Below are 16,968 nucleotides of genomic sequence, written 5' to 3' on the forward strand. Positions count from 1 at the left end.
TGCTGGAATTCAGTCCACTGGCACTTGAGGCTCACAGCAGCTCTGCCAGCCAGCAAGAAACCTGGTAGAGTTCAAAGCTTTATGAGCAAAGAGCAATGCTGCCACCTGGCGTTCACTAGCTAAAAGTAGCTTAAAGGGCCCAGAGAAATAACTTTCTAGAATTAAAACAGTGAACAGCAGCTCTATTTTTCATTTTGCCTTGTTCTATTTCCATAATCCTGCTTTCAGTCTGCTTAAAGATTAAAGCTTGTCTTCAGGAAGCCACATTCAAAGCAGGTCACTAACCAACCAAGAAGGGCAATAAAAATAAAACTATTCTTATATTAATATATTTGCAAAGCAGTAACCTGAGATCATGGGAAACTAGAGTTAAAAGCATATGTTTGCTCCTCAGTGGGAAACATTTGTGTCCTCAGACAACAAAAATTAAATCTGCTTATTTTACTACCGTTGTGCTGAGTGTTTAGTTCAGTAGCAGACCCTAAGCTGACTTAGGCTCAAAGACCTGAGGCAGGGCTGCAAGTTTTCTGGAAGCAGTCAAAACTCTTTCCGCCTGCAGGTGCACAGAATACTGCTAACATGCTATGAGGCATTCATTTGTTTAATTTTTTTGAGAAATGCTCAATATACCTGAAAGCAGAACAAAAAGGCCTGGTAAAGGAGTCACCACCACAGTGTCATTAGCTGTAGAAGCAAACACACTCACTCCAGAGGTAGGTGTATCTCTATTTATTAACTCTACCAACATTGCAAGTTGAGCTGAAGAGGCAGCTCTGCTATCTGAGTTGAAGTGGTTATCAATACAGACTCATTCCGCAGGAGTCCCAAGGCAATGGAGAGGCAGGTCCCTGAAGCAAAGCACCCAGGCCACTGACAGTGTGGATAGAGGAATTAAAAAGATTTGGCGCATGAAACTGGGCAGGAAGGCAGCCCCCTCCAGAAGATGATAAGTTGGCTAAGAGCTGGAATGCCCTCATAACAGAAAATAAAATGGCCGGCAGATAAGAGAGCCAAGCAGAGCCTGAGCCAATAGCACTTTTGCCGTTACAAATTCTACCTTGTTAAAAGCTTGCCAGCATGCTGATCTGTATGGTGACTTCTAACATGCGGTGCTCAGAAAAACCTTTTCCATCCCAAGGAGATGCTGAAAAAAGCAACCTCGGCAAGGCTTGTGGACATCTTCCAGTTCCACAGTTTGGCTCTTGAAATGGGAACAGGTATTATTTTGGCAATTCTTTTCCCTTCAAAACTTGCCTCATCCTATTCTGAGTACAGGAGCAGTTTGGGAACAAAAGACAGCAGCAAGGTGGACAAATGGACCTTGCAGCTGTGGTGGTGGTGGGGGGTGTTTTGAGTAGTACACACCTCTGTATCCTGCCACCAGAGTGACCGTTCTCAGCTAGCCAAGAACCCTAAGATGTTACATAAATCTTACATCCATCTCTCTCACAATCATGGGCTAATGCTGGCACAGAAGCCTGTCTAAAACTCGGCAGCCGAGGGATACACCAGGCAAATTTACATTCTCTTTTTTGTGTAGGGTTTATTTTGAACCTTCCTTTGCAGCAAAATTAGAGAGCAGTGACTCTAGCTCTCAGAACAGATAGACAACCAACAGCACAGGCTTCCCCTTTCAGAGCAAAGGAACCCCTGCAATTTGTGTCTCTGCTGACTGGTGGGCTCCTCACTCCCCTCCCAGTGGCCTTTAAGGGCAGAGATTCTATTCCACATAAAAGCAACACCAGAGACTGCTTTGAGGTTAAGCCTGAAAGAAGATTCCACTCCAGTGGCACCTGACTATAGTGGGAGGACTTGGAAATTCACCAGAACACCTACTGAACGGTGAATTCTAGCAAAGACCCTGTCAGACCTATGGGAGAAGGAGAAGTGCAGCATGAAATACTCTGCACTGACTAAGTATGAGGAGGGCACCTGAGTGGAACACACTCCACCATTTATTTAAATACACTGTGTATATTTCCAGGGGTAAAGTTCCGCTGAATAGAAAGGAATGGGCCCCTGAGTAGACCTGCTTAGGATGGCTCCTGATGTGTCCTGCATGTGGCCACTGGGGCACTCTTGGGCAGACTGCAGGCTCGAGGTTGGAGGCTTTCACAGCTCTGTTTCCTTTTAGCGCCTCCAAGTGATGGCGGAGGAGGACATGAAATGGAGACTGGGAAGAGGCTGCCCCAACTGCTTTGATTCCTCTCCAGTTTGAAAAAGCTGCAATTCCTGTCCTGGTGCAAACAATTTGAGGACTCCTGAGTGCCTGGGAAGGAGGAAGCTACCACAGCTGCCCGTTTTCCTCCTCCTATCCTGGCCACTGGTGCTGAGATGTTCCCCCTACCTGTCTCCAGGATTGCTTTGGGTCACCTGTCCCCAGCAACTCCCACAACGGGCCTTGACTTAAGAAGCAGCAGCAGCAGCCCTGGTGTTTTGTACCCCACTTTTTAATACCCAAAGGCATCTCAAAGCAGCTTATAATCGCCTTCCTTTCCTCTCCTCACAACAGGCACCCTGTGAGGCAGGCGGGGCTGGAACTGACCCAAGGTCACCCACCTGGCTTCATGGGACAGAGTGGGGAACCAAACCAGATTAGAGGCCACTACGCTTGGCCACCACACCACGCTGGCTCTCAAGGAGAAGCAAGCAGACACTCTGAATCACAGCTAGCACCACATGGTAGATTTTGGTGGCCTTAAGTAGGCGACCTGGAAGAGGAGGGACCACCTTAAATGCTTCCATGCAAAGAGAGGATGGGAACAGTATTGGGGGCCTGGCAGATATATGGCCATGCTACCCCTCTCCTGGCTGTTCTCTCTCATTTCAGAATGCACGCCTAGAGTTATATTAGGGATGCATCTCACTATTTAATCTGCTACAGAGTTTACTTACTAGAAAAACAGCAAAGCACTGCTGGCTGCAAAGCCCATCAGAGAAGGGAAAGTGAGGTTTTCTTGCAGGATCCAGCTCAGAAGCAGCAACCAGGGAGGAGGAAGAGAAAACAACAGGCCCAGCCCCTCTGCTTTGAGGTAGGGCCCCTCCCCCTGGCAAGTGCAACTACACTAAGACCTGCATGCGTCTGTGCCCCCAACCCCCCAGCGTGCATCTGTGTCCTTCTCACATCTTTGCCCAGCTCACAAACCACACTCCCAGCAGGAAACAGCTGCCTCTCTCTGCCCTGCTCCCAGAAATAACTCTAGTTCCTGGACAGGGGATTGTGGGGGAGCTTAATCCTGGGGTGCCAATAGGCTTGCAGTCAAGAGGAAAAGAAGCAGTCTCTGGGCTCAGCATAGGTGGGGGTGGGGGCAGAATGAGGGGTCATTCTGTGTCGGACAGTCTGACGTGAAGGAGGCACTTGGGGCAGCCCAGTCCAATGGGGTCTTCTCAGCTTGCTCCATCTGTGCTTTAGCCGCACATTGTGAACATCAGCCACTGTGGACAAAACAAGGTGGGACTGTAAATAAGGTTGCCAGGTCTACTGGCCCAGGCAGGGCACCCCTGCTTTCTGGGTGGACCTTGCCCCCCCCCCCCCAAACTCATCTGAACCCAGAAAACTGCCACAACAAGCTGTCGTCATCTGGAAGTGACCTTGGCACATCAGGGTTCTCAGGGGTGGGGTGGGGAGAGCACCCTGGTTGGGGGCAAAACTCTATGAAGCAAATTCCACTATACTGTTTTGGCCAAAGCCAGAGTGTCACCCCCTGATGGCTCTAACATCACTTCTGGGTGATGTCAGAATGTTGCTCTTCCCTACTTCCAGATCACTCCCACTCATCTCCCAAAGGCAGGGAAAATAACTGTGTGACTCAATAAATCTTGCAGACAACAGAGGAATTCCTATGTTCCTACTAGACTTTAACATTAAACATGAAGAGAAGTTCTTGCCTTAAGAATCTTTAATATATGCAGAACAAGATTAGATTCCTAGGTAATGTCTAGTTTTGCTTCAGTTCTGCAATAATAACTGCATGCAGCCAAAAACTTCAAACAGAGCACAAGGTCTCTTGGGAACAGAACAGAGTCTGAGCAGCAATGCGGCTGCTGTATGACTGAACGGCTAACCACTGTGGCAGACCCTTGTGAAGTTATCATGGTCACTGCCAAGGGCTGAAATTTCCTTGCTGAAAACACACCCATCTTACATCTGCAACAGCAGATTTTTCATCAGAGCTCCTAGGCCCATCATCCTTTTAAACTAATTAACAAATGCCAGTTAAAAAATTAAGTTGTCAGCAGCCAAGAAGTGGATAGGAGTGGTGAGTTATCAGGAAGCTGGAGATGCCCCCCCTCCCTGCCCCTTTGGGCTCCATTGCATTTGGATCTGTGTGTCCTGAAACCTTTCCAGGAGATCTGCCCCCTGGACAGTCTGAGTTTCTCCTGACAAAAGGTAGCTCCATCCCTGCCCTCATACCAGCATACTCATAATGCAAACCCAAACGTTCTGTCACTTTCTTACCTCACCAAGATTCATCTCAGCAACGCCAGTACTTTCAGGATCCATACTCTGAAAGAATCCTGCAAAGTTTGAAGGGAAAACAAGCACAAAAATTGTAATGGCACGCATAACTAAGACCAGTACTCCCAGTGAAAGTGCCTCAAAGTCAGTTCCCTTCACACCATGCTTCTTTGAGGCATAGTACTCAGTTTGCAGTCTACTAGCCATGGTGCATTCTTTCTTGACACAAGAAGTAGGTGGACAGTCGGTTATAAACCGGGTAAGGCCTATATCTCAGTCCCAGAGGATGGCAGAGGAGACCTGGAAGGTCTCTAATGGGAAACAGCTCTTTGGGCCAGTTCACCCCACGAGCTACCCTGTCCATCTTCTCTACCTCAGTGCAGTAGTCTACCTGGAACATCTTGGGGGTGTGTAACATGGCCATCCCATGACTGCTGCAATCCCTGTGAGGGAGATGGGCAAGCCTGCCTGGAGGCACTTTGCTACACTCTTCTGGATCCACAAACGGCCCCTGGAGAGGGCTGCCTCTGCAGCACTTACTGAACATCGTCTCCAGCTTGACTAAACAGCAGACAAAGTTATCGAAGTCCACACCCAGCGACTCATCAGCGTAACGGGCCACCAACACCTGGTGCAGCTTGTTGTCCAATTTGAAGCCTGAGAGAGAAAGAAATGGGTCACTGGTCTACCCTGAAAGCTAAACCACAGAAGCCCACTGGGAGTCAGAAACTGAGCTTGAGTGTCCCCGAGAACTCAGGTTCAGAACAATCGGATGAGATCCAGCCACTGACCGTCTCATTGGGATTTCAAAAGGGTTAACGTCTCGAGACTCTTGATGCACTTTCTACCAACCACATGACTACAGGTCCCAAGAAAAGAGAGGAACCAATATCAAGTATTTAAAGGCCCTCAAATTGGGGTCACTGGGGGGGGGTGTGAAGTTCTGAATTTTCTGTGTTGTGCAGGGGGTTGGACTAGATGACCCTGGAGGTCCCTCCCAACTCTATGATTCCGCTTTCATACAGCCGATCTGAGAGACAGAATTGCTGACAGGCTGTGCCCTCGGTTTCTGACAACAGGACCTCATCCTGATCGCAGCCAGCTCCCCTGATGAGAGTCTAGCTGTCAGTTCACAGAAGCTAACCACGAACGTTCCAGTCATTTCCGCAGTGAGGCCTCCCAGCATCACCAAAGCTTACTGTTTGGTCACCTTCCCTTCCCAGGCTTACCAGCCGATTCCAGAGCCAGCCGCATCTCGTAAGCACTCATAGTGCCTGACTTGTCTATGTCGTGCTGGCGAAAGATGTTCTGTGTGGACAGAGGAAGGAGGAGGAGGAGGAGGTGAGGGGCCATGTCCTTTCCCCACACTCCTTAGCCATCATTCCAGTCTTCCTCCTCCCCATGAATCTGATGAGCCAGGAATGAACCTCTTACCAGCCAGGCCCTGATCTTGTTCCACAGTATCTGAAACTCCACAATTCCCAGGCGAGCACTGCCATCTTTCTGGAGAGCAGAAGAGTCAAGGAGAGCCTTCCCCCACCCGCAAAAAGCAAGACTTGGGGAGGAGGTGGCAAATAGAGGAGGAATGCCGATGCTCTGGCTCAGAGCCCACAGACTGTAACCCAGAAAGGACTTTGATTTACTGGGCAAGCCCCCATCCCCTCGGACCCAGGAGACTCTGATGAGGCGGCTAATCAGGATTGCACCCAGACCTACTTTTCCATCACTGAAAAGTAGTTAACGGATTGCTAAGAAAGGCTGTTCTTGAGGGATCCTAAGGCACACATGAGAGAGGGAAGGGTCCACTGCACGAAGGGGGAATGGGTGGAAACTGCTAATTCAGTTTAGATCCGGCTCTTATTTAAAGGTCTGCCATCTGTCACCTTGGAGGTGACCACACTTTAGTGCTGCCCTGTACAACTGAGCAAAGCACTCTGGGGTTACGTTAGCTTAAGAACTGATTCAGCAGCATCTCTGTAGTGGTAAGGAGTGCGGACTTCTAATCTGGCATGCCGGGTTCGATTCTGCGCTCCCCCACATGCAGCCAGCTGGGTGACCTTGGGCTTGCCACGGCACTGATAAAACTGTTCAGACCGGGCAGCGATATTAGGGCTCTCTCAGCCTCACCCACCCCACAGGGTGTCTGTTGTGGGGAGAGGAAAGGGAAGGCGACTGTAAGCCGCTTTGAGCCTCCTTCGGGTAAAGAAAAGTGGCATATAAGAACCAACTCTTCTCCTTCTGGGGGTGGGGCATCAGAAAGCGATTATGTACTTTCCAGACCCTGTTAACAAGGCCATGACTCAGTGCTGTCAAGATCAGTTCCTGGTGCCAGGACAATCAATACTTCGGCTCAGGATCTGATGCCTTGCCCTGTTAAACAGCTTCCTGCTACCAAAGTATCAGGATGCCCCTTTCCTACAGCATCAACGATTCTCTGGAAACAGAAAACTTGAACCTGGGTGACTGGTTCTGTTGTCCCCCCTCTTGTTCCTTGGGTCTAAACTGCTGTGTCCATAATTTGTGGACCTTTTGGACTGGCACCACCCTGTTGTGCTCAGCATTGTCTAGTCCAAGAGGGGCGCATAACAATCAATGAAATAAATAATAAAGAGTCACAAACTCCTGTGAACAGCTTCACCGCAAAGCTACTGACTCAAAGCATAGGAGATGTTTGACAACAGGATGGGTATTCCAGCCTAGTTTAAAGTTGCATGCTTTGCGCAAGTAGCTTTTCTATACAACAGCCAAAGGCAGCCCTACAACTGAGGCGGAGGACACTGTGCAACCATCTCCAACAGTTCTGTCATCACGAGCCACAATGCACTCAGGCTGCCGAAAGGCAACGTGTAGCACCCTGTGCCAGAAATTGTGCCCTTTGAGCATATCTATGCCCCTCCCGTTCTTTAACTCGGGAACTGCTCATTTCTCTGCTTCCACTCCTCCCCTGAAAAGAGGATACGTCCATCAAGTTAACCATGCTGCGGCAGGAATCCATACTGAACCCGTCTGTCTTCAGGTCTTTGTCTGAGGGAAGGAGGAAAGAGAGGAACACTCAGTTCAGAAAGCACATCCCAGCTAGCACTTGCATGAGGCAGGTGGGGTGAAAAATGCAGCCACTGCTCTCCCTCCCCCCTGCAGGGTGAACGGTTGAAGAAGCAGCTCTTACGCCTGCTGACAACTCTGTTCAGGATAGTCCGGAGCTCAAACACACTGATTTCCATGTCCTGGAGGGAAGGGAGAGGAGAGCATGAATCACTTCTCTGTTCACTGCAGAAGGCCCCAGTTCCTGCTCTGCGTGCAATTCAGGATAAATAAAGAGCTGCTGAGTATTTATGACACAGAAACCCAAATGTTTGTTAAAAGACTTCCATCCTGTGGGATGCAGCTTTCCCTGAACAGTAACTTCTTATTGCATGGAATGTCTAAGGATATCATCATCTTCTGAAGCAGTCTGTTCAGAATCCTTTAGGCACTGCTAATAGTAAGGAATGATTCTGGACAGCTCTGACGTGCCCCATTCATCATTGGTGTGTGGTCTTTTCTCTTCATGTTAATCCTGGGAGGACACAAGTGAAGCTGAAAGAGGGTTGTCTTGGAGACATCTTCATATGAGCTTCCTGCTCAATGTAGTGCTTTGTTCACAACATAACCTGGCTGTCATTGACTTGCTCACTTCCACTGTATCAGGGCCATCCGCTGCTCTTCAACTATTGCTACCACCGGGATGTGGGGGGGGGGGGATTCACAGAAATGTGTCATCATGGCACTTACCTCTCCTGCAAGTTGTTGGAACATGTTCCGGAAGTTCTCATCCACATCATCCTCAGAGATTTCCTCCTGAGGAGGCACAAACCAGGAGCAGCAGATTAAACGATCCATTTCAGACTCTAGAACTGAGTTTCAAAAACTTGCACCAAGAACAGTTCATGACACTCCTATCATTAACAATCACTGAGTTAGTTCATCCTTGTATTCAAGCAGCTGGTTTCCTCCTCCCCTCAATTCTGTCCACACCTGTAACTTCCCTCCCAGTCCATTTTAACCAGCAAGGCTTTTCTGGACCATTACTCTTTTGAATTAAGGGGACAGGATGCAGATTATCATAGCCTAGGAAGCCAGGAGCCATTGTAAGACCACTATCAATCTAGCTCTGTACTGAGTGGCAACACTCCTCCAGGTTTCCAAGCAGAAAACAATCTTTCCCAGAACCTGCTACTTTAGATCCTTTCACGGGCTGAACCTGGCAAAATGTGTCTCCAGTCATGGCCATTTCCATTCCCTGAGGACGGAGACCATCCAGACACTAGTCCCTGTGAAATGTCATACTAAAGGTAGCAGAGCAGAAAAGTGCAACTCATTAGCAACGTTCCCCCTGGGTTTTGTCTGGGGCCCTTACCTCATCTGGCAAATCTGCCGAAATCTCCTCATCCAACTCCCTAAGGAGGCAAAACACACTGTAAGCAAAGGCTCAAACACAGGGGAGACTTTTAGAAAAGAGAAGAGGGTTTGGCAGAGATATGCTTTGCTATCACTTGCAGAAGTTTGCCAAAGTATCAGCCAAACATGTCAAGTCATTACAGGGATGACAGCACCGGGTGGCTCCACTAAGTCAGAGGCCCCCAGCATCAAAAGCTTGAATTAGTTTCCCCACCTCCTAGCACGGCTGCCTTCTGGAATTATCCCAGCCACCCCAATAGATGCAGGAGGAATCCAACGTCCTGGGTAAACTCATGGATCCCTTTGCTGTTTCCCATAAGACTGGTCCAGTGCACGGACTTACTGTGTGTCTGACTGCTTTTCCGTGAAGACACGCAGAACGAAATCCGCTTCTTTGTTGGGCTCAAATGTCGAGGGGACTATGATGTACTCGCCAGGGGGCAGGCGGATGTGGTTGCTCACCTCCCGCAGGTTGATAAAGGTCTCTGAACGTGCCCGAGACTGGTTCCTCAGGAAGAAATCCTTCTTCAAGTGGACACTCTGGCAGCCCTGGGACTAGGAGACAAACAGACCAAGCCTCCTACACAATGGTGCAGACAGGTCTGACCCCACTTGATGAGGCCTGAAGCGGACAAAAACACACACCCAGAGAAGTAAAACTCAAGCAAGAAGGCAGGCCTCTGGAATGTTTAAAAAAAATGCTTCTTTGACTGTGGCACGGTTGCAGACAGGCACCTTACAAAAACACACACACAAACAAGCATATCTTGCACCAATATGACAAACCTGAACCCTGAAAACAGAATTTTGAGAAGTAAGGAAATGCGTACATTTTCTCATTTTGTACAAATTATTTGTATCAAACAGGGCAGGTATCTTTGGTGAAGAAATTGGGCTTTTCTCTGACTTCCTCTGCACCCAGGGGATCTGGGTATTTACATCAAAACAAGTGAAAAGAACTGTCCCAGAACTCCTTCCAAAACTATTAGCTGAGATAAATGTTTCTGGCTCAACCCCTTCAAGTTAGCTTTGAGTTTTCCATTTTCATACACATGTCAGTAATAATTTTTTGTGACTCAGGACATACCTCCTCAGGAACCTAAGAAGAGGGAGAAAAGAAAGAAAATATTAGGAATTAATTCTTGATTAAACTATATTGGTCAGAAGGCCACCAGGAGAACTTGTGGGATTACCTCGTAGACTGCAAAGCCAATGGTATGCATGTCTCCTCCGACCTGGCGCTCTTTTCGCCGGTGTTTTTGCATCAGAGCCACTAAGAAGCTGCAAGCGAGCTCATCATCATCCGGGTCATCGTCCTCTTCCAAGAGCTTGATTTTGAACTGTGGATTAACCCAGAATGTGGCTGCAGGGAAAAAAGAAGACCGAGGTGATGCATGATGCTCCTCGGCTTCAGGTCACACAAGCCAATGCTTGCTTTCTACCACTGTCAACCCTGCTTAGCTTCTGAGTTCTGGTGGGAGTGGGCCTGCCTGAGCTATCCAAGGTATCTGAGATGGAACCTCAGCAGGCTACAGATACAATTGGGTATTATAGCCACACAGAGAGAAAGATGCAGCACTGAATTCTGTGCTAGCAATTCATCACCGAGATAGACCAGAGACTGGAGGCAGCACAGAAGACTAGAATTACCTGGATGGTTCCTGCAGCCCCCAGCTGTACTGCCCCGGCGCCAGCTGCCTTCAAACAGAGTGGTGTGCCATTTGCTCAAATCGTCCTTGGTCAGAGCATCCGGAGAGAGGTTACAGATCTCCAGCCTAGAGAATTCACGCATGAAGTCTCGGAAGGACATCCTGCAGGGACAGAAGCAGCAGTGAGGCTGGAGAGAGACGTGGTTAGCTGAATGTAATAAATAAATAAATGTCACGGTGCAGCTGCTCAGAGAACTTCCCGCATGGCTGTTATTCATCCACCCACGAGACGGAAACTCCAGTGGCAACTCATTGGCTTTAAGTCCTTCTGACTGGATTCCTGTAGAGTCATTCCCCATTAAAACCACCAGGAAAAGTCGTGGGGGTAGGGGGGGCACCCAACACTGCTCCAGGCATGGAGAAGCCCTGCTAATGCAGGTGTCTGTGAGATGGGTTTGAGCTACTGCCAGGGCAAGATGGCTAGGCATGTGCTAGAGGCTTTTGCTTTCGGTCTGCTCTTTCTCCTTACCACCCTCCATATAGGGGCAGCACTTTTCCCAAGGCCATTTTGGCTTCCAAGTCTGCCCCTCTACAGTAGTGGTCCCCAACCTTCTTGTAGTGGTGCTAACACGCACATGCAGAGCTGCTGCGCGTGCGTGTTTTCACCAGCAGGGGCGCAAACACGCATGCACGGCAGCTCCACGCATGCGTGTTTGCGGCGCTGGCGTGCCAGCAGCTGCGCCTGCCTCTTCCCCCCCCTTACTGCAGGGGGGGGGAGGCTGGCGCGGCCGCTGGCAGCCCGGTACCATGGCCTGGTACCTGGCCGGGGACCGGGAGTTGAGGACCCCTGCTCTACAGTACTAACATCATGCAGTTCAGGATATGAGGATGTACAATGGAGAATGGCTGCTGCCATGTACCCCAGGTGTTGTTGTTAGGTGCAAAGTCGTGTCCGACCCATCGCGACCCCATGGACAATGATCCTCCAGGCCTTCCTGTCCTCTACCATTCCCCGGAGTCCTTTTAAGTTTGCACCAACTACTTCAGTGACTCCATCCAGCCACCTCATTCTCTGTCGTCCCCTTCTTCTTTTGCCTTCAATCGCTCCCAGCATTAGGCTCTTCTCCAAGGAGTCCTTCCTTCTCATGAGGCGGCCAAAGTATTTGAGTTTCACCTTCAGGATCTGGCCTTCTAAGGAGCAGGCAGGGCTGATCTCCTCTAGGACTGACCAGTTTGTTTGCCTTGCAGTCCAAGGGACTCGCAAGAGTCTTCTCCAGCACCAGAGTTCAAAAAACTCAATTCTTTGATGCTCGGCCTTCCTTATGGTCCAACTTTCAAAGCCATACATTGCAACTGAGAATACCATAGCCTTGACTAAACGCACTTTTGTTGGCAGGGTGTTGTCTCTGCTTTTTAGGATGCTGTCTAGATTTGCCATAGCTATCCTGCCCAGGAGCAAGCGTCTTTTGATTTCTTTGCTGCAGTCCCCATCTGTAGTGATCTTGGAGCCCAGGAAAATGAAATCTGTTACTACCTCCATTTCTTCCCCATCTATTTGCCAGGAATTGAGAGAGCCGGATGCCATGATCTTTGTTTTCCTGATGTTGAGTTTCAAGCCAACTTCTGCACTCTCCTCCTTCACCCGCATCAACAGGCTCTTTAGTTCCTCTTCACTTTCTGCCATTAGAGTGGTATCATCTGCATATCTAAGGATGTTGATATTTCTCCCTGCAATCTTGATCCCAATTTGTGATTCCTCTAACCCCGCATTTCTCATGATGTGCTCCGCATACAAGTTAAATAAGCAAGGCGACAGTATGCAGCCTTGCCGAACTCCTTTCTCGATTTTGAACCAATCAGTGATTCCATGCTCGGTTCTCACTGTTGCTTCTTGACCTGCATCTAGGTTTCTCAAGAGACAAATAAGATGCTCTGGTATTCCCATCTCTTTAAGAACTTGCCACAATTTGTTGTGCTCCACACAATCACAGGCTTTAGCATAGTCAACGAAGCAGAAGTAGACGTTCTTCTGAAACTCCCTAGCTTTCTCCATGATCCAGCGTATGTTGGCAATTTGATCTCTAGTTCCTCTGCCTCTTCGAAATCCTGTCTGTACTTCTGGAAGTTCTCCCATATATTGCTGGAGCCTAGCTTGTAGGATTTTGAGCATAACTTTGCTAGCATGAGAAATGAGTGCAATGGTGCGGTAGTTTGAACATTCTTTGGCATTGCCCTTCTTTGGGATTGGAATGTAAACTGACCTTTTCCAATCCTGTGGCCATTGTTGAGTTTTCCAAATTTGCTGGCATATTGAGTGTAGCACTCTGTATAATTTTGCCACCTTTTAAAAATCTGTTTTGCTTCTGTGAGGTCCCTACCATTTTGGTCCCGTATCAGACCCATCTTCGCATGAAACGTTCTCTTCATATCTCCAATTTTCTTGAAAAGATCTCTGGTCCTTCCCATTGTATTATTTTCTTCTTTTTATTTGCACTGTTCATTTAAGAAGGCATCCTTATATCTTCTAGCTTTACTCTGGAATTCTGCATTCAATTGGGTGTATCTTTCTCCCTTGCCTTTCACTTCCCTTCTCTCCTTAGCTATTTGTAAAGCTTCCTCAGACAGCCATTTTGATTTCTTGCATTTCTTTTTCTTTGGGATGGTTTTAGTTGCTATCTCTTGTACAATGTCGCGAACCTCCGTCCATAGTTCTTCAGGCACTCGGTCTATCAGATCTAATTCCTTAAATCTATTTGTCACCTCTACTGCATATTCGTCGGGGATATGATTTAGTTCATACCTGAGTGGCCTAGTGCTTTTCCCTACTTTCTTCAATTTAAGCCTAAATTTTGCAACAAGAAGCTCATGATCTGAACCACAATCAGCTCCTCGTCTTGTTTTTACTGACTGTATAGAACTTCTCCATCTTTGGCTGCAGAGCACATAGTCAATCTGATTTCTGTGTTGACCGTCTGGTGATGTCCATGTGTAGAGTCGTCTCTTGGGTTGTTGGAAAAGAGTGTTTGCTATGACCATTGTATTCTCTTGACAAAATTCTACCAGCCTGTGCCCTGCTTCATTTTGTACTCCAAGACCAACTTGCCTGTTATCCCGGTTATCTTTTGGCTTCCTACTTTAGCATTCCAATCCCCCATGATGATAAGCACAGAGTCACTGGTAAAATCACCATGCTACAGGAAAAGGCAGCAGGAAAAGAGGAAGCTCCAACATGAGATGGATTTGGCTCAATAAAAGAAACCATGGCCCTCAGTTTGCAAGACCTGAGAACGGCTATCAGCAATAAGATGATTTAGAGTAGCGATCCCCAACCTGTGGGCCACAGACCACATGTGGTCCTTCGACTAACTGGAAGTGGGCCCCGAAGGACGCCTTCTCCCCCCCCCCCGGCCCTTTACTTCATCCCCCCAAGCCCTTTACAACACATTTCATTGTTGTGGCGTGTCTGTATCTTATTTTGAAGGGATGTTTAAACATTACCATAGCGATCAGAGAGCGCTAGGGCAGTGGTTGAGAGTAGAGGAGTAAACTACCCCCCCCCCCCACGGGCCTCAGTAAAAGGCGTTGAGTGGTCCCCGGTGATAAAAAGGTTGGGGACCACTGCTTTAGAGCATATTAATTCATTGGGTTGCATAAGTTGGAAGCAACTTGACGGCCCTTCTCACGCACACACTCCCTGAACTCACCACTCATTCACTCACCAAAATTCACCATCCTCCATTTTTAGCTGAAGGTCTTCCCTCTGATCAGGGTCCACTTCATTCCACTCAGAAGAGCTAAGGGGGAAGCACAGTCGCAGTGAGGCGGGACACTGCTGGACTCAAGTTATATTTCAATCCACACATACCAATACCAGCTTTATCAAAAGATAAACACACACATGTGACCCACATGTGGCAGAGTGGCCCACTCCAATACTGCTACAATGCCATAACAAACTCACCTGTCACTCCACGCTCCGGTCCACTCCACCTGTCCCCAGGGATTCCTTATGCGAATGAGCTGTTCCTGGCGGCCACGATGTTCCACCTGTCAGGGAGCAGCAGTTAGACAGCCTGCAGACCTCAAACAAACAAAAACACCCCACCCTTGCCTTGTTACCCCATCAGCAGACACTCACATCCCTAAATCCTGTGACAGAATAAGCATGACCCTTGACCAGCTTCTTGAAGGTAACTGCTTCCATGTCAAATGCGCTTGTGATCTGAGGACAGAGGATACACAGCATTGGTCAACCACCTTACAGCTCTTTTATTCATAATCAGCCTCCCGTTACAAACTTCTTGGCTCTCAGGGAAGGAAAAACAGTGTCGGGGATGATTAAAATGGCTGCCAAGAACAAACTAGCAGCAGCCCACAGCTTGGTCAAAACAAATGGGGTATTTCCATACGGAAATCAGGGAAAGGCTGCAGACTTTGCATTTGGGTTTGCTGTTATCTGGAGACCGAACAGAAAGGCTTGGAGGTAAGCATCAGCTCCGATAACACCCAGCTCTCAGTGTCTCGCATTTCCCAGCATACCTCTATAGAAATTAAAAGGGGGATAAGGAGGAGAAACCCAATATTTGGGCACTGGGTTTGGGCCATTTGCCTAACTAGCAACTTGAAAGCATAAACTCATCTCTGCTTACTGCATCATACACTGGAAACAATCTCCAGCATCATATGTCCCCCACTTAAATTTTGCAAGTGTCCATACAGAAACACAAAAATCAGTTAGACAATGCCACTTTTCTCTACCCGAAGGAGTCTCAAAGTGGCTTACATTCGCCTTCCCTTTCCTCTCCCCACAACAGACACCCTGTGAGGTGGGTGAGTCTGAGAGAGCCCCGATATCACTGCTTGGTCAGAACAGCTTTATCAGTCCCGTGGCGAGCCCAAGGTCACCCAGCTGGCTGCACGTGGAGGAGCATGGAATAGAACCCAGCTTGCCAGACAGATGAGAAGTCCACGCTCCTAACCACTACACCAAGCTAAACACATGATCTGTCAAAGTTGAGTTTTTAGTATGGTGCCAGATTTTTTGCAGATAGCTAAACTATTTTCCCCAACACTTTTTAATTCTGTAAGCTCTGCTCGAATAGGAAATTAAATCAGCCTTGTATTTTCTTGAATCACAAAGGTATACCCGCCAAAACTAAAATGTTGTTTAACATGAAAAGCAGAAAGCCATCACCTAATGCTTTTGCCCTGTGTCTTCAGTTAATCCCTGAGTGTGTCCTGTTGCTACGCCTTGTGGCCTTTCCAGCTGGGATTACACCTTTATCTCATAACCAGCAAAATCAGAGCCAAACAAGGGGAACCACTCTAGATCTGAAGCATGTCAAGCGTTATCCCTCCTTTGGTACCCTCCTTACATCAATGGAGCAGCCAAGCAAGGATCCCCTGTCAAGAGCCTTGCAAATGATCTTGGATAGGTTGCTAGGGGGTCGCTTCAGGTCATACATTTCAGCCACACCACCTGTGAAGTCCTCAAAGCCCTCAGTGGTACTGCCCCCAGACAGGGCCTCATAAGAGCCATTCAACCTGTGCATAAGATAAAGCTGAAGGTTAGGAAGGTATCTTTAAGCCCTACCTGCTGATCTGAAGCAGGGCAATCTCATGGAGAGGAAGGTAAGGAGTTAAAGGAGAGCAGGAACAAAGGCATAAGAGGGCCTGCTTGCTAGAGGAAATGTGTGAAGGATGGGGGGGGGGGGAGGGTCACATCTTAGTCCCCTACATCAACCCCACCAAGACAGCACTCACTTGGCATAGGCCTTTTCCAGCAGAGCACTCCAGAATTCTTGACATTCTGCAGAGTGCACAAATAGCAGCTCTCCATCCTTGGTTGGCAGCCGATCATCTACCACCACATCCACCCATTCGCCAAATTGCCAGATCTGATTAAAATAATGGAGAAATAATGAAGTGTGGCTAGGCTGTGATGATGGGGCAGATTAAAACAGAAGAGAATGAGAGACGGGGGTAAACATCTGAATAGATCATGCATCCCTTGGACCCAAGATTAGCTTTAGTTTGGTTTTAGAATAGGCATAGCTTAGTGTCCCACCTGCTGAGAGAAAATAGGTTGATTTCAAAACATTGTGAAGAATATGAATGATAAGTCAACCCCCCCCCCGCCTTACCTGGAAGTGGAAGATACCGGCATAGTCATCCTGAAAGCTCTGTCCATGAGGTACAACACGATGCAAGAGTTCCTCATTGAGAGTCAGGGAGCCAATAGCAGCCAGCAACCAACAGTCACCTGAGGCACAAGGAAGTTATTCCCCCTTAGATTTAGGTTTTTATATACCCATTTCCAGGCTAGGCTTCTATAGAAATACATTCTCTATCTCAGAATTACCCCCCCCTCCAATATTTCAATTGTGACTACACTCGAGCAGGAACCCAGATGGAAACCAGTGC

The 16,968-nt window shown here is 48.1% G+C and overlaps 1 protein-coding gene across 3 annotated transcripts in view; it reads right to left on the reverse strand.

Annotated features, from left to right (window-relative positions):
- Positions 1 to 714: 714 nt before the first annotated feature.
- Positions 715 to 16,968, reverse strand: part of CAPN11 (calpain 11) — a 38,969-nt gene continuing 22,715 nt past the window's right edge. For all 3 annotated transcript variants that reach the window (XM_077342438.1, XM_077342428.1, XM_077342447.1), the window contains exons 4-22: positions 16,689 to 16,807; positions 16,309 to 16,442; positions 15,921 to 16,089; positions 14,684 to 14,767; positions 14,507 to 14,592; positions 14,265 to 14,339; positions 10,547 to 10,707; positions 10,090 to 10,259; positions 9,984 to 9,995; positions 9,240 to 9,451; positions 8,856 to 8,895; positions 8,231 to 8,296; positions 7,626 to 7,683; positions 7,419 to 7,483; positions 5,894 to 5,962; positions 5,689 to 5,767; positions 5,000 to 5,116; positions 4,460 to 4,518; positions 715 to 3,435 (exon numbers count right to left, since the gene is read on the reverse strand). In XM_077342438.1, the coding sequence (XP_077198553.1) occupies positions 3,409 to 3,435; positions 4,460 to 4,518; positions 5,000 to 5,116; positions 5,689 to 5,767; positions 5,894 to 5,962; positions 7,419 to 7,483; positions 7,626 to 7,683; positions 8,231 to 8,296; positions 8,856 to 8,895; positions 9,240 to 9,451; positions 9,984 to 9,995; positions 10,090 to 10,259; positions 10,547 to 10,707; positions 14,265 to 14,339; positions 14,507 to 14,592; positions 14,684 to 14,767; positions 15,921 to 16,089; positions 16,309 to 16,442; positions 16,689 to 16,807 (1,802 nt within the window). In that variant the 3' untranslated portion in view covers positions 715 to 3,408. The remainder of the gene's footprint in view (positions 3,436 to 4,459; positions 4,519 to 4,999; positions 5,117 to 5,688; positions 5,768 to 5,893; positions 5,963 to 7,418; positions 7,484 to 7,625; positions 7,684 to 8,230; positions 8,297 to 8,855; positions 8,896 to 9,239; positions 9,452 to 9,983; positions 9,996 to 10,089; positions 10,260 to 10,546; positions 10,708 to 14,264; positions 14,340 to 14,506; positions 14,593 to 14,683; positions 14,768 to 15,920; positions 16,090 to 16,308; positions 16,443 to 16,688; positions 16,808 to 16,968) is intronic.

Source organism: Paroedura picta, chromosome 1 (assembly GCF_049243985.1).
Source record: "Paroedura picta isolate Pp20150507F chromosome 1, Ppicta_v3.0, whole genome shotgun sequence".
In the NCBI taxonomy this organism is placed as follows: domain Eukaryota; kingdom Metazoa; phylum Chordata; class Lepidosauria; order Squamata; family Gekkonidae; genus Paroedura; species Paroedura picta.